The sequence below is a fragment of the Arachis ipaensis genome, chromosome B5 (assembly GCF_059453495.1).
Source record: "Arachis ipaensis isolate K30076 ecotype BB chromosome B5, ASM5945349v1, whole genome shotgun sequence".
Classification (NCBI taxonomy): Eukaryota; Viridiplantae; Streptophyta; class Magnoliopsida; order Fabales; family Fabaceae; genus Arachis; species Arachis ipaensis.
Window position 1 is genome coordinate 5,084,969 of NC_142440.1, and position 17,337 is coordinate 5,102,305.

Genomic DNA, 17,337 nt, shown 5'->3' on the forward strand with positions numbered 1-17,337 from the left:
TTTATTTGTTTCTTTTATTATAGTTTCAAGCACTGGCTTTGCTTAGTCCATTCATACCTTGCAACACTAATTACTCGCTGAGAATTCCTGAGATTTATAGTAATTTATGAAATCATATTTTATTATTAGTAGTTAATATATTGAAAATGTTTAAATGTTTTTTTTCCTTGTTTTCTTCTTTTAGATATACCAATTATATAATTCTTTTGAGCAAATGCAAATGTGCTATAGAAAAATAGAAAATGCAATACAAACTGAATATTAAAGACAAGTTATTCTTTTGTATACTAACATTCAATTATGTATTACTATACATAGTTATTATAGTCAATTTTGTCATATAAGCATCTAAATAATTGAATTAAAAGGTTGACATTGGAAATAGTTTTAAAAATTTTTGAATTTATTTTAATCCATATTTTTTTTATTTTAATATTTATTTGCTGCGTGTATATACCTGCCTAATAATATCATAAATATTTATTTATTTTCATAATATAATTATATTTTAGTAAAAATTTATATAAAATTATCTTTCAATTATAATAAGATTAATAATTCTCAATTATCAACTTTATATAAACTTTATTCTCAATCATGTGAATTTTTACCAGACATACTTTGTCTACGTGTATAATTTTATGAAGAGTAAAGTATCGTTTTTGTCCTCAACGTTTGGGGTAAATCTTATTTGTGTTCTTAACATTTAAATCGTCCTATTTGTATTCCTAACATTTGTAAAAGTGATTCAATATTATCCTGCTGTCAATTACACATCATGAGCGCTTTAGTTTGGGTTTTAAAAATCTCTTCTTAAAGTTAGAATACAAATGTCTGGGATAGAATCGATGATCTACTTCGAAAAATAGCTCATCAAATGTTGAAACTAATTCCTATAACATTTACATAATTCACTTTTCTAGGGACATAATTGAATCTAAACACAAATAGTGGGTATAATATTAAAATCGAACACATCCAAGTGAGATTTAATTGAGAATGAATACATCAAAGTGAGAATAATTGAAAAATATAATCTGATTTGTTAGTATTATTGATAGTAGAATAACCTTGAATCACTTTTATAAACGTTAAGGATACAAATAGAACGATTTAAATATTAGGAATACAAATAGAACTTATCCCAAACATTGGGGACAAAAACGATACTTTCCTCTTTTATGAATATATGATATGCAGCTGAATATGGTGAGTTGGTGACTGACTATTTAGTAAAGTATAGTGGGCCAGTATGGGCTAGGTTCATTTTTAATTAACAATGAAGGCCCAAAATAAAATAGGCCCAACCCGTACTATTGTTAACGGAGAAATTCCGGTGCAGCGTTTCCTACCAAGTTTGACGTTCAGTTCAGAACTTGAGATACAAACCTCACTTGATGTCAGTTATGTTAGTTCGGATGGCATTTCATGCGTATTAGGAAGGGCCTCCCGGTAATTTCACCCCTCCGATGATGCGGGGGGAAAATTCTGAAGAAAGATTTTGACAGAAAGCAAAGAGAGCTTGTGTAGGAATGGATAGTAGAAGGGGTGAAGAAGAAGAAGGGTTTAGATTTGAGAATCCGTTTACTTTGAAGGTGGGTCAAGTGTTCACCGGTTTTGGAATCGGATGTGGAGTAGGAATCGGCGTTGGTCGCCCTTTAAATCTAGGTAACCTCCTCCTCCTCCTTCTTCTTATTGTCATTCTTCAAAGAATCGCATTCACATTGTACATCATGGACTTGGGACGCTTCTTCAAACCCAAGAATGACCAAAACCCTACTCACTCTTCTCCCAATAAACCATGTATCTTTTATTATTATTTTAATTCCCCTACTTTTACTCTTATGATATTCGTATTTGTTTTGGTTTTTTAAAGTTGAGTGAGTCAAGTACTAGTAGCAGTTTTTTCACATTTATGTTCTGTACTTGATAAAGGCCTAATGCATATCTATTCAATCTTTATTAATTGAGAAATGTTACTAGAGAGCTTTATTGTTACTATTGTTTGGTGTAGCTGCAATACCAATGTTGAATCAAGTGATGAGTGCAACCAGAGGTGCAACTGATGCATTCTCGGGTGTTACCAGGCATTTTAATACCTCTGTAAGTCAGAATTCGCCATTTCATGTTTAAAGTTGCATTCTTATTTTGATCTTACTTATCTTTCTTTTCTCTCTTGATGGTGGAGCAAGGAGTTTAAATTGACCTGCTTCTCTCATCAAATATTCGTTTCTCATATTTACACAGTTGAAGAAGTTGGGAGCTAAGAATATTGAAGTCGGTGTTGGATGTGGAGTTGGTTTTGGCCATGGTTTTGGAGCTGGTATGCCATATGTGTTAAAGTATTTCTGCTGCAAAATATTGACATAGCATGAGAAAATCGATATAGCAAATAAACTTCAATGCTAACTTGTACGTTCATATCCATGGTACACTAAGAATGAAACTGAGGGAGCAGAATACTTTGTTATGAATTGCCTTGAGATGCTTTAGAATGCAAGGCTAGACGCAAGTATTGAGCTTCAATGAAACTTAGCTATCCTATGTTTATTCCAGGCCAAAATGGATTCTTCTTGTTAATGTTACTTCACAGAGACTTTCCATGTTTTATACTTATTCTTCAATTCATTGCTGAGTTTGTACCTATTTGTTATGGCAGGCGTTGCCGTGAAACCAGGGGTGTTGAATCAAATTCAATCTTGTGTTATGGTACGTAAAATTTCTGTCTTCTCAAAAGTGTTGTTCTGTATTTTGTCCATTATGTATTATATATATAATGTTTCCAATCTTAATTTGCTAGGTAGCAATGACAAAGATGATGATGAAGCTTGGTATTGTTCCCAATTTACCCTTCAATCCGGGTGCATTTTCAGCGTCCTTTCAAAGTGGTATAAACATGGTCGATAAAAACCAAATTTCACCAGCAAGCACGATGCAGCTGGCAGGTAAACCAGCGGATCAAGTTACTCAGGGTCTTGCAGGGTCCCAATCTATGCAAATTGGCTCAGCTTTTGAAAGTACTACCATTAAAGGAAATGCAATTGACCCTAAAGTTGGCAGCCGAACCGAGAAGGTTATTAGCAACTTTCTGCAAAATCCATTGCTGAAAGGGGAGGAAGGAGGACTTGATGAATCGGTATGCACTCGTTTCCATATGTTACCATTAGGTGTTATATGCCTTGTCTTGCATTTGATAAAACTTTCTTTTTTTTTTTTCGAAACTTGGGAATGCTAATTGTGGATCCAATGATCAATGCCCCCCCCCCCAAATTGAATTTTTATTAACACTGCATTGACACACCCAGCCCCCTAGATCGGCTTGAGTAACAGAATCTTGTCTCTTGATACAGTGCGCCTGGAAAGATATGGTAGTGAGGAGAATGAGTAGCATCAACCTATTTATGTTTTATGCCCCTTGCCCTGTACTTTTATCATCTGTTGGATTAAACTACACATGCCATTCTTGCTTCCATGTTTTAGAGCAATAAATGAAGATTAGATAGTGTTTCTTTATATGCACTTTTGAGATATCTTTGGTAGTTTAGTACATACCTTCCAATTAGATTAATAATATGCTGTTATTGGAAGTCTTGTCCCTTCTCTACAATAATCACACCTTTAAACTTTTTCTCGTGATCTTTCTCTTTGTTATAGGGGGCTGGACGCCTGCAGTCGGAGAACAATGTACTTCAGATGGTAATTTTTCGTTCTTTGTAATTGGTGTTAACGACCATACTTAGATTATCAACAGCTAACCGGTCGTTTAACCATTTCAATTGTTTTGACTTTATTTTATTTTATTTTATGGATTTAGGTCTTGAAACACCAAAGAATCATTGAAGAACTTGTGGAGGAAAATGAGAAGCTTCGACAGATACTAGTGGAGGACCTGAAAGTACCACCAAGCAAACTTGAAGCAAATTCTGCAGGTAGAATTAGAAATGAGTTGCCATGTACTAATTGTTTTGAGTGCAGAAGAAAACAAAGAAAAAGAGTAGGTTGAGAATAACTTACTCACCGTGATACACATTTACGGTTTTTTTTTTTTAACTTTTGAAAGAGTTACGAAATGAATTAGTGGATAGATTATAAGCCCGAAAAGAGTATCACATTTTAAATTGGATCACCATAAGATGCTACATATTTAGGTAGCGTTTGTTTTGAGGTACTGAGACAGAGACCGAGAGATTGAGACTCAGTATCATGTTTGTTGGTTCAGAGACTGGTACTAAAATTTCTGTCTCTTCCTAAAATTTCAGTATTTCAGTATCTCCAAAAAATAGAGACACAGGGGACTAAAATTTTTAGAGATGGAGACTAAAATTTTAATAACATTTTATACTTAAAATATCCTCATTTCAATTAATTAATTCCAATTTTACCCTTTGTACAAATTAAATTAGAGTTTCATTCTTGTTTTAATTTCTGTCTCCCACTTTGCACCAAACAGAATACTGAGATTTATTTCAATCTCTATCTCTTAGTCTCTGTATCTCCACCAAACGCTAGTAAGGAATTTTCATGATAGCATATTATAATCTCCTCCCAAGAAAAGTGAACAAATGGCCCAGCAAAACTATTTTTGGAAAATTTAAGAAGGATCGGTACTGGTTACTCTAACTCGGCCGCATATGTCTCTATTTTTATTTTATTTTAGTTTTTTGGTCGTGTGTTTTTATTTCATTTTATTTCTGGTTTATTACCGAGCTTAGGCCCAACAAAGACTTGGAGAACTATCATTCTATTTTGAAAATTTCAGATTTTGTGGCCATTTGCGTTTTATTTTTAGTGATTAGAGTAAGGTGACCTTTTGTCTAGGCTAGGGCTGGCAATTCATATCCTACCCGCGGGTACCCAACCCGGTCCAACCCGTTCGGGTAGGGTAGGATACCCTACCCGCTGCGGGTAGGGTAGGATACGGTCCGAGTATGCCTGCGGGTAGGGTAGGGTACGGGTTTAGGGTGTACCCTACCCTACCCTACTCGCACCTCAAATATAACACATATTTTATAAAAGTTAGGTATATAGTGAAGGAAGTGAGAGTTAAACCCACAACCTCTCTTATGTAATGACTTACAATAAGTGAACAACCACTAAACTAGTTAGTTAATTTAGTAATTTAGAGCATTAGTTTGTTATTTTTTATGTTATTAATATGTATAAAATTTGAAATGATTGAATTTTATATTTACTTTGAAAAAATTTAATATTTCTGCGGGTAGGGTAGGGTAGGGTTTAGAACTTTAGGGTGCGGGTAGGGTTAGGGTTGAGAGATTCTTAACCCGCGAGTAGGGTAAGGTAGAGTTTTAATAGAATTTTCAACCCGCGGGTAGGGTTAGGGTAGGGTATTGCCAGCCCTAGTCTAGGCTCGACAAGAGATTTTAATTAACGATAAAAGAAATTAACACATCTTCGTGAAAAAAAATTCAATAAAATCTTAAAAGTAGGTTACATAAAATTTCCATACAAAGAGATATGTTCTGATAATAGAAGAAAAAAATTCTTATAATTAGGTTATATAATATTTTCATACTTGTGTTTGCAGATCGTAACGTACCCAAGTCCAAAGGAGAAAACAATAATAGAAAAAAGGGAGAGAAGTAACCAAGAGTAAAATAAATGGTCCACGCTTACCAAATATAGGAACTGGTTCGTGTATTACTATACTCAATAACAAGTCTTATTACGACGTGGTATGCAATATCTGTGCCTAATTAGTAATGGACATCTACCTTATCTTTTCTTTTTAATTGTGTATGTGATGTAGAACATTCCATCAATAATTGTAGAAAATTAATTTTTATAGTGCTGATCGTTGATCCCTTTTGTAAGTAACTAATAATAAAAGGCAAAAGGAGAAAATGCTAGTGCTTGATAAGTTTGCACTTACATTGGTACACACAAGTTTTATGCCCACAAGTCATAGCGTAGGAATCTAATGCTTTATTTGGTGTGGTACTAAATTCTCTCCCCTTTTTGTTTTGTTGGTCGCCAAATTCTCCCTTTGTATTTTGATCAGAAATGAATAAGTTCTTGAGCTTTATGGCACCAAGGACCATTTATATGGCTACAGCTAGAATTAGTGTGGTTGTTTCAGAAGAATAAGTAAAAGTCTAAATGCTTTGATTTCATTGTGTCAAAAAAGTGAAGTATGAGGAACGGGTGCCAAGGACAGCGTGTCCTTCTCTAATGCTCCCCTCATTATATGGTGTTGACTGTGTCAAGAGTTTGTATTTGTATTGTATTCAACAAAATATAATGGCCACATATTCGGATTGTAAATCAATCAACACTCACTCCTCTAAGGTGTGTGAGATAATAATAATAATAATAATATGAATGTGACTAAATTCATGTAGAGACAGCTATACAGGCAGATAAAGGTCTTCAATCAAAGCTATAATATAATTAAACGACGATCAATATCAAAAAAGGGAATTAGATTCATCAGAAAATCGTGTCTTCTAAAATCATTTTCCTTGGATACCCTTTAGTTCAGACTATCTGAACCCTAGTTTTAATCTGATCTCTTTTGTATATAAGTTCCATCAAGTAACATTTTTTTTTACCACAAAGAAAGCCGCATCAATTATGAGGCTCTTGTTATTCTTGGAATTCCATTATGATGAGCACTCACAAAATTCCAAAAGCATAACTGACCTTTGAGCGTTCTTTAATCTCTTCCACATGTTGCTCTCTTAAACAGCTATCTCTACTACCACCTAACCTTTTTCTGCATCTCTCATTCCCCACCACCACCACCAATTGCACCTATCCCATTACTCTCTTATCTCTCTTGTATTTACACACCAACAACAAGGCTTCAGTTAACAACATTCATCATTATTTAACTTCCAACTACACACACACTCCCAATACAGATCCATGTTTTACACTAATTACTAGGTATATGTGAATGTATGTCATGCCATTGACTTGACTCAAAAGACTTACGTTTTGTGTTGTCAAGTGTGAATAATATTAGACATTAGAAAACATAAATAGAAATAATGAGATCTCTCTTATTGAGTGAGCTACAAAATGCTACAATGTGACAAGTAACATAAATAAATACACACACATGTCTGTTATGTAAATAGATGCTCATCCTCCCAAACAAATCAACAATGAAGCACTCAAAAATCATAAACCAAATCTATGAAACAAGAAGCTAAAAGGGATGGGAAGGAACGAGTGTAAAACTAGAGAGAGAAGGAAGAAGCTACAACCAAGTACACACCATCCTTTCTCTTCAAGCAAGAAGCACTGCACCACCACCCAACAATGCTGCTACCATCACCAAGCTGAAGCTGCTTCCATGAACAAACGCTTTGTTTGAGCTTGGGGACTTCGGAGGCGCTCCGGTGGATGGTGACGGTGATGGTGATGGTGACGGTGACTGTGACGATGACGGCGTGGGAGATGGTGGAGAGTCTATGGATGGTGATGAAGCAGGGGAAGGAGCAGAGGCTGAAGGAGGTGTTGACGTCGTGAAAGATGGGCTTGGGCTTGGGCTTGAGGAAGTTGGAGTTGGGCTTGACGTTGGTGGGGGCGGTGAAACCGGTGGTGAGACCGGAGATGTGGCAGGTGGTGGAGGGGTGGTGGTGGGGGCCACTGGTGAAGCTGGCGATGGTGTTTTTGGTGTTGATGGTGAGCTCTTGGGTGAAGCTGAAGGTGAAGGTGACGGAGCTTGTTGCGCTGTGGACATTGTTGCCACCAGAGTTATGGACATAGCTAACACAAGCATGGCACGTGACAGTGCCATGGCTGAACAGAAACCGAAACCGAAGAAGAAGAAGAAGAAGAAAACAGAGAAACAGAGACAGTGCTGTTCTGTTTTTTGATAGAACAGAGGAATGAGAATGGGGTTGTTATTGTGATTGATATATAGTAACAAATAATAATAATAATAATAATAATAATAATAATAATAATAATGATATAAGAAAAGTGAGAAGGAATGAAAGGGCTTATTATTATTTTATTTTATTTTTTTTTTGGGGGGGGGGGGGACAGTGAAATAGGAGAATATTTTCATGCAATGAAGATGAAGCGTGAGGTGGACACGTATGGATTATGGAAAGGCAGAAAGGCAGAGATAAAAGAAGCATCTTTCTTTGTGAGGTCCAACACCAATGGAATTGGAATTACCTCATTCATGAATATTTTACAATATCTTGCATTCTTACCATTATTAATGATTAGGAAACTTAGATCGCATCAGATTTTGACTTAAAAATGCTTCTAAATAACATAACTTTGTTTTGACTTTTGTGAGTTCACTTCTTGCTATGTGAAAGTACTTTTGGTTTGTATTATAGCACATAATTTTAGGCATCATTTCGTGTTACAAGAAAATAGTACATGTTCCAATAAACAATTAGTATAATAACGGTGTTAAGTTGTTGTTGGTAACACAATTTAGATGATTGTGTTGGAGCTTTAGGAAATGTACATATGCACCCATCACTTTCTCATTAAGAATGGTAAGCTTGTGTCCCCATATCCCTCCATTTGAGAAAGAGAAAATTACTAGCAGACAGCTTGCTCCAGGCGGGTGGAGAACAACGTCTTGTCGTTTTGGACTTAGAAATTTAGTCATTAGAATAATCATGTTGTTCAAACAAATAACATGATTGTTTGAGCAACAATAACTTACATGGCTGCTACACTGATATTTTCTTGCTACTTAGCATTGAGCCATTGACATTGAGCCAAATGTATGATTATACACTTGCCCATGTGATTCCAGGACCACTTATGCCACAATTTTTTGTTCTCTTCACCCGAGAGAAAAGAAAAGAAAAGGAAAGAAAGAATATATTTATCTCGGTTTGTTTTGTTTCTTTACAATTTATTTGTGAACAATGAATAATGATAGTAAACAATGTTCCATACTTCCATGTCTATCATGTTTTCCTCACTTATTATTAGTGATGCCATACAAGAGATAAATTAGTGAAAAATGTAACTGAAAGAAATCAAGGTATGATTCATATTCACGAGCTATAAAGAAATACAGTTGTGGAATGATAATTACCATATTATGGAATAAATTGTTACTTTTAATTTAGCCATGCATATACAACATGGTTAATTTTTAAATGTTAAAAGAAGTAAGCTCCCAACAAAATTTTTAATAATGAAACATGATCAGAAATATCATGTTGTGAGTATAGAAAAGTGAAGAATGAAAATAGAGTTGGTGTCCTTATCCGAGAGCTACATATATTACCTCCAACTGAAGCTCCATGATGTTGGTGTTCAATGTCTTCACATTGTTTGAGACAGATTCCTTAGGATTGGGGAATGGTGTCGCTGTATCTTCATGAAGATAGCTGCAGATTTTACATCAATAATGTCATATTACTCAACTGCACTTACATCTCTACTTTGTTGGTTTGGTATATATACTAATCAGATATTGAACATTTCTATAATTTAATCAAATTGGATTAAGTGTATTTATTCCTAGTCAAGTTAGTTGCATATTGATCAAAATGATAATATTTATGTTTTATGTAAAAAGAATATTGAGAATGATTACTATTTGTTTTTTAATTGTGAGTTTACTTGACAGATGTGATGTATTTGATTGTTTATCTATAATAAATAATAATCTATTTTAGGAATAATTAAGCAACACTTTAAAAGTTGGACATAAACTTTTGTAAAAAAAGAATATGATTGATTAGTTTTTTTACTATTATTTAGAATACTTGATTGAAAAAAGAATAACAAAATTAAAAAAAAAAAAAAAACAGATATTGCGAAAATTATCAATAAGTAAACTAAAAATTACAATGAATTTGATTTTTTTAGTTGTTGATAATGCTAAAAATGACTAATTCAATCCCTTATTGGCACAACATTACGGATTAATATCCTATTGTTTGACTTATAATTCTGTGCTTTTAAGATGTTCCTTTTTATTGTGTTAAATTTTTGTTTTAAAAAAAAAACATATGATCTATATATATAGTGATATGGATCAAAGACATATGTAATTGCTATTTATGGCTTCAGGAGATTGAGAGCTAAACATGACATACATTGTCTCTCTTAATTACTGTCAGCTATTAATTACACGGATCCAAGTTATGTCATAATTATATGTTCCTAGCTATCCATCTTTCTTCGTATAAACACCGATTTAATTTTAAATCTAATTAAGTTAGGTTAATCTAATAATTAATTTATTAATCTGTTTAAATAAAAATTATGAATTTAAATTTTTTATATATATAATAATTTATTAACTAATAGTAAATTTTTAAATAGAATAAATTAATTTTTAATTTATCAAATTAAAAAATATTATAAAAAACTAAAAAAAAATTAAATCTGATCTAACGCTTGAGTATAGTAAAAAAAAAAAAAAAAGTATAATAATATAACTCTTTACACCAATTTGACCATCAATACCGCTTGAATTAACATAGGAGTTTGGACAAAATTCTTGCGACATGAGAATACGTGCAATGAACATGGTCTCTCTCTAGTCTCTACTCTGATCTGACATCAACATGTGTAAGCTATGGTCAACATGAAATGTGATGAAGCAACAGTCAGAATTAGTAAGTACTATGATGTCACTTACTTAGTCTTTATTTTGAGGTATGGGACTGAAATTTAGTATTATGTTTGTTGGTTCAGAGATTGGTATTAAAATTTTTGTTTTTATTTCTAAAATTTCAGTACTTTCAAAAAGTAGGGACACAGGAGACTAAAATTTTTAAAGATGAAGACTAGAACTTTAATGACATTTTTTACCTAAATTGCCCTCATTTTAATTAATTAATTCCAATTTTATACTTTATGCAAATTAAATTAGAGTTTCATTCTTGTTTCAATCTCTGTCTTCTATTTTGTACCAAACAAAATACTAAAATTTATTTCAATCTCTGTGTTTGTTTTGAGGTACTGAGACAGAGACTGAGAGACTGAGACTCAATATCGTGTTTGTTAGTTCTGAGATTGGCACTAAAATTTCTGTCTCTGTCTCTAAAATTTCAGTATTTCAGTACCTCCAAAAAGTAGGGACACAGGGGACTGAAATTTTTAGAGATGGAGACTGAAACTTTAATAACATTTTATACCTAAAATACTTTCATTTCAATTAATTAATTCCAATTTTATCCTTTGTGAAAATTAAATTAGAGTTTCATTCTTGTTTCAATTCTTGTCTCCCATTTTGCACCAAACAGAATACTGAGATTTATTTCAATCTCTGTCTCTTAGTCTCTTAGTCTCTGTCTCTCAGTTTCAGTCTTTCCGTTTCTGTCTTTCCACCAAACGCTACCTAGTCTCTGTCTCTCAACCTCAATCTTTCTATCTTTATCTCTCCACCAAACGCTATCTAAAAAATATGAATTAAACATTGGATAGTATCATTCTATTTTGATATGAAAAATGTTAGAGGCATAATAATTTAACAGAATATTTTATTTTGTATTTTTAAATATTTGTGACTAATTACAATAATTTCTAAGCTTGATGTTTTGATATAGATAATTAAAATAGAATGAAAAATGTGATAAGGGTAAAAGAGGGGAAGAGAGACTGGTTGTAGAAAATAGAAAGAGCGAGGGATCCGGTTAATAGTTAGGCTACTTCTAAGGCATCCACTCGTCCCCATGGGTACCCCCCTTCATCCTCGTTCCACCACATATTCCTTCCTTTTCCTCTCCTCTTCCTCTCTTCCTCTTCCTCTTCCCCACTTTCCCCCTCTTTCTGCTTTTTCATTCTTCCGCCATGACTACTCCCGCCGCTGCATCTGCCTCCCCTCTCATCTCCGTCAGTCCCGATGAACTCAGGTTCCCTTGTACGTCTCTCTCTCTCTCCCTCTCGCTCTCTTGTTAATTTTATTCTTTCTGATCGTCTATGGAAGCAAATTGCATGATTCATTTTTTTTACTCTCTTATCTGCGGATCATCATTAACAATCCTAATTTAACATAAAAACAAGGTTCTAGATTCTAATAGATTGGACATTGGACATTTATGTATATCTTTTTTTGGAAATTTAATCCCTCACTTCCTATTCATCTTAGACTAGTTTTTGAAGGACTTGTAGTTGTACTTATTAATTACAAGGCTTAATAAGAATTCAGTGAACCATTAAGATATGCTTTTAGCTATTTCTACTTCTTATGTTTCTAGAGCGCATTATTATGGATTCATGGTTCTCCCTGTTTGGCAACATAATGCTCTAATATATGGTTGTACATGTTTTCAGTTATTCTGATATATTCAACAGAAGAATTTATATGATATAATGTAAACACCAATTCTTATTCTCTCTTTTCCTCAATAAACTTGACCTCTTATTCAAAATTTTCTTATGTTATTCTTGTAACCAGTTGAGCTGGAGAAGCAATCATTTTGTGATCTTAAAGTTGTGAATAACACAGAGAACTATGTTGCTTTCAAGGTACTTTCTTAAACTACACATTCTGGTATGAACTTCATGTTGCTTGTATCTGTTTCTCTCCACCCGACTGCTGTTTCTTTCTGATTGGATCTAATTTCAATGTTATGTTATTGCTGTTTTGTAGGTCAAGACCACTTCGCCAAAGAAGTACTTTGTACGGCCTAACACTGGTGTTATACAGCCCTGGGACTCGTGTATCATCAGAGGTGCTCCTTGCTAATATTGCCTACTCATTTTTAAGTCCTTTTCTTTATTCCTTCACCAAAAACTATTGTCTAGTTCTTTGATAGATATATTCTTATTTGACTTTCGGTTTCTGAAATGTGTATAAATCACATGTTAAGGACTACGAAATTATTATATGAAGGAACATGCATTTAATATCCTGATTGAAAATCCCAAAACTAATTATATGAAAAGTATTCTGTTGAGTAATTAAGTGGTAGATAATTTGTTTTAATACTTAGAATGTACCCTAAAGGTGCACTTGTTGACAAAAGCATTTTTCTTTTTTCTTATAAACACTTCATTAAGATTTTTGATGGTCCGAAAGCTTAAGCTGCTTATGACAACCCAAATGTTTCTGTCAATTCCTTATAGGAGTTATGCATGTGAACGAATAACTTAATGCCTGCTCTGTTCTATAGATACAAATTTAGAAATACGTTGTTTCATCTGAGATATGGTTATAAGTTATAACCTGTTTCTGAGGTCTATGTAGACTGTAATTTCAACTATCATCAATGGTCAGAAATCAGGTGTTTTTCTTCCCAAATCCCAATATCATAAAGATTTTAGAACCAGGGAAAAGAAAGCGATTTGGAGCTTATTAGCAAACATGTGTTGCACAATTTCTGGATTTTATAGTTTCAAGTGACCCATTTTTTGGTTAAATACTGTGGGACCTAAAACCGATAACTTGTTGTCAAGCACCAAGCTTTTGCCATTCTGTTTCATAGTGGTATCAGCCTTTGTCATATTGTTCAATTTTTTGTATTGTACAGTCACTCTTCAAGCCCAACGTGAATACCCTCCAGACATGCAATGCAAGGACAAGTTTCTACTACAGAGCACAGTAGTGAATCCAAATACTGATGTTGATGATCTTCCTGCAGATACTGTAAGTTTCAAGACTGTCCTTGTTTTATGGGATCAACTGTATAATTTGGAAAGAAAAAAAATTAACCATGAATGCTGCTAATTGGCTTGTAGTTTAATAAGGAAAGTGGAAATACAATAGAAGAGTTGAAACTAAGAGTTGCGTATATTGCTTCTAACTTAACCCAAGGAAGCTCTGAAGATGATGCATTGAAGAACTCCGCACAAAAACTTGATAGTTCTTATGTGAGTATCTTCTTCCCCCTACATTTGTGGAATCGGTTTGAGTTTCTGTTTATTCTTCTCTTTGTAGAGTTTTTAATTTTGTGTGTTTAGCTCTATGTTATATGATGCATTTAATCTGCCAACCTAGAATCTTCATCGGCTAGGAGTCTCTTGGAATGACAAATAAACTTAATATATTCCAAAACGAGTACAGGCTATTAGGCTAAGAAATGATATAAGGGTATTAATCACTCAGGACCAATTCTATCTTATAGATGCATAAACTTTTAATGTAGACAAACAATGCGATTGGAGAACACGACCTTTCATTTTTTTTTTTTTTAAAAAATGCAAGTTAGCCAGAAAAATTATGTGATTGATAAGGGAAAACAGAAAGCATAATTGTACTCAATCAATTACTAAAGAAACTTCCAATTGTATAACCCTTCTCCTGTAAAATATAAATCTTTGCCTGCATTGTATTTCTTTGTTTAGAATAGACCTAGCATCTGGCTACAAATGCCATAAAGCATCTAGCAGCTTATGCATCCATGTAGAATAATTTGCCGATGACTAGTGTGTGGAAGAGAAAATATGTTTGGGTATCAAACTGGTTTAGGAAGATTACTTTCTGAAAACCACATTTAGAAGTTTATTTCTTATTGTACTGTCTATAGATTACTTAGTGGAGTTGAAGTTCACTTCTGTCTTTGTGACGCTGGTTTCATTTTTCTGTAATTAATTTTTTTTCCTTAGCTAAGCAAGTTATATGAGCTTCTTTTAAGGACCCATTTATTTCAACATGCTAATAGGCTTTAGTTGAAGTTAAATCTCTCCCACTGCTTTGAATAACGGTTCCGTTTTCTGTATTTGAGTGATAGTCTCTGCCTAAAAGATTACCTATTGTTGCATGATAATTAGGTTCATTTGGAAACAAGTTTCCTTCATTATATCATTCAATGCCCCATAATTAAATTTCCTATTTTTTGCCCTCAAGAATCAGGCTTTACAGCAGCTGAAGGAAGAAAGAGATGCCGCCCTGAGACAAACACGACAGCTGCAACAGGAACTGGTAATTATGCAACATGTTTCCCTGTATTACTTCATTATCACAGGATTTTGGCCAAGTCTGCTCTCTCTTTAGTTCTTTTGTTCTATGGAAAACTTGAATCTACATTATAACTTCGATATTTTACTTTTGAATTGAGAATTCATTGGTTGGGTTGTGTTTATATGCAGGACATGCTGAAAAGGCGAAAAAGCCAAAGAGGAGATCCTGGCTTTTCCCTTATCTTTGCCTTTTTTGTAGGTCTCATTGGACTTGTGCTTGGCTTTCTTTTAAAACTTCTATTCTCTTCACCACCACCATCACTATCACCATCTACGGAATGATTTTTATTGTGGAAACCCTTTGCATGCAAGACCTTTCTCGTGTTAACACTGTAAAAGTGTAAAGTTCCTATATTCTTTTCAATGAGATTTTTGTTCTTTATTTTATGCCTTAGCTGCCATATGGTATACTGGATAGTACTTTTCTTTTTTCTTTAGAAAGCCATACACATTAGAATGCAGAGATAAGAAGGGGATGCTTGTTAATAATTTACGATATAACATTATAACTATCAACAATTGAAATTCTCTGAATCCTTCATCTCAAAAGGAAAACAAAAACCGAAAACATAAGTAAATAAATTCTGATCCTTGATCTACACTGTTACTTCACCCCAAAGCAAATTAGTAAAATATGGTTTTAGTTAGCCGTGTATTATTTTCACTTCAATCACGATTCAAGAAAGATGTTCTTTTTTGGGTGTCTAACAAGAAAACAATGGAAAAGAGAAAAGACAGCAGCAAAGCTAAACAGGATTAGACTAGTCATGTACAATAACAGGAGACAACTCGGCCCAAAGCTCTAACCACTCAACAAAACCACACATGGATTTGGCAGTTATTTTGGCCACACTACAGAAAAAATGTATTACTTAATAATACCACAGCGTCTCTTTGTTGTTTTTTTATTATCTTTACATGATAAATTATATTTTAAACTGATTTAATGTGATTGAAATTTATGTTTTTTGAAATTGAATATAAAGATGAAATTGGAGAATAAAAGGAGAGACCAAAAGCGGTTATTTATTCTATCTCAAAAGCTAGTAGTATATATCTATAGCAAACAATTATAAAGATTGATTGTTTTGAACAAAACTATATTTTTATATGTAAGTGCAAGTGCTATAATAAAATAACTCATCTGAGGGGACTCAGAAAAATCTTAAGACAAAAAAAGACTTCACAAGTAATTTAACACTAAACTAGAATAATAACTACTACTTTTCAAACTAAGGAACCTAGAAAGTATGAAGTTAACAGCCAAACTGGAGGAGCAGTTGGTGAATTTGAGCTAGGGAAAAGTTGATAGATAAGTCCATTTTCCAAGTATACTACACCATAATCGTGACCACCAACAATACAAAAAATATCATGATCGATCACATTATTAATTATAAGGTGAAAATTCAGGTGCAGTCGACTTCACGTGAAGTTGATAACTGAGAGATGTTAGATTATTTGACTGATTTGACTAAATTTTCATCTAACGGCTCTCAACTATCAACTTCACCTGAAATCGACTGTACCTGAGTTTCCACCTAATAATAATTATACTACGTGTACACTAAAATCAGCTACTAAAATTAATTACCAATATAAAATATATGTTAAAATACAAATACACATTGAAAATAAATTAAACCACACATGTATTTATACACAAATATATTAATGACTGATTTTAATGTACAAATAATATTTTTGTATTAATAATTACTAAGGTTTGACGCACCACTTGATCATCTGTATAATAGATCAACATGAAAGCAGGTGAATTATATCCGAGTATTGTCGCGTAGTTCTCCAATGTATTTATTCTTGACCGTGTAGGTTGATTCATCTCATCATTGTTCAACATATAAACATCTAACTTATAATCCAATGAGATACTTGTGGGTGAAGGCACAGGATCGGGAACAAGATCATCGGGTGGTGTCACCAATGTTTTGAAACCAAGGAATGGAACCCCTGTCTTGGCATCATACTCGTGCAGTTCAGAAGCGAATATATATGGAAGAGGAATCAAAGAAGAGAATCGAGATAAGAGTGAAGTGTGAGGTGCGGTCAGAATTAGATATTTACACGGCTATGGATTTCAACTAGGATACTAGCTAACTGTCATCTAGTGTATGAACGATAAAAAAAAAACCTAACAAAAAATAAAGAGAAAGTATAAGTAGCTTACTTAATATGCTTTCAATTAAGTCACCTAGCAGCCAACTTTCAAAATATCTTATTTTAAATTTTTAAAAACTAGTTTTACACTCAAAAAACCTGATTTCAAAAAACACGACGCTGGGACCTTCTTCTGACTTTTTTACCTAAATGCGCATCTAAAAAACATTAATTTCCAAAATGCGCATGGCTGGAAATCTTTCTGTAAACGCGCATTGCCATTTTGTGGCCTCTGCCCGTGAAATGGAAATGAACTCCATTTCAATTATGGTGCCCACGAAATGGATATCCCAT

The 17,337-nt window shown here is 33.6% G+C and overlaps 2 protein-coding genes across 7 annotated transcripts; both read left to right on the forward strand.

Moving 5' to 3' along the window:
• The first annotated feature begins 1,348 nt into the window (after positions 1 to 1,348).
• LOC107642597 (dynamin) lies at positions 1,349 to 5,878 on the forward strand. Of its 5 annotated transcripts, none has more exons than XR_015883699.1 (8): positions 1,349 to 1,668; positions 2,015 to 2,103; positions 2,248 to 2,323; positions 2,660 to 2,709; positions 2,801 to 3,136; positions 3,655 to 3,696; positions 3,815 to 4,148; positions 4,510 to 4,624. XR_015883699.1 is itself a non-coding variant. In XM_021122876.2 (8 exons), exons 1-8 carry the CDS (start codon positions 1,533 to 1,535, stop codon positions 5,602 to 5,604), a joined length of 903 nt encoding a protein of 300 aa, XP_020978535.1. In that variant the 5' UTR covers positions 1,349 to 1,532; the 3' UTR covers positions 5,605 to 5,878. The 5 variants fall into 5 exon arrangements, 4 of the variants coding, with proteins under 4 accessions (XP_020978535.1, XP_016201479.1, XP_088344963.1 ...); XM_021122876.2 differs by lacking the exon at positions 4,510 to 4,624 and adding an exon at positions 5,546 to 5,878 and having other exon boundaries at positions 3,815 to 3,929; XM_088488837.1 differs by lacking the exons at positions 1,349 to 1,668; positions 4,510 to 4,624 and adding exons at positions 1,710 to 1,803; positions 5,546 to 5,878 and having other exon boundaries at positions 3,815 to 3,929.
• Positions 5,879 to 11,564: 5,686 nt separating this feature from the next.
• On the forward strand, positions 11,565 to 15,353 carry LOC107642598 (Plant VAMP (vesicle-associated membrane protein) family protein). Of its 2 annotated transcripts, none has more exons than XM_016345994.3 (7): positions 11,565 to 11,824; positions 12,362 to 12,432; positions 12,557 to 12,638; positions 13,437 to 13,552; positions 13,645 to 13,776; positions 14,753 to 14,827; positions 14,995 to 15,353. In XM_016345994.3, exons 1-7 carry the CDS (start codon positions 11,755 to 11,757, stop codon positions 15,145 to 15,147), a joined length of 699 nt encoding a protein of 232 aa, XP_016201480.1. In that variant the 5' UTR covers positions 11,565 to 11,754; the 3' UTR covers positions 15,148 to 15,353. The 2 variants fall into 2 exon arrangements, with proteins under 2 accessions (XP_016201480.1, XP_016201481.1); XM_016345995.3 differs by having other exon boundaries at positions 11,569 to 11,824; positions 14,759 to 14,827.
• Positions 15,354 to 17,337: the final 1,984 nt, after the last annotated feature.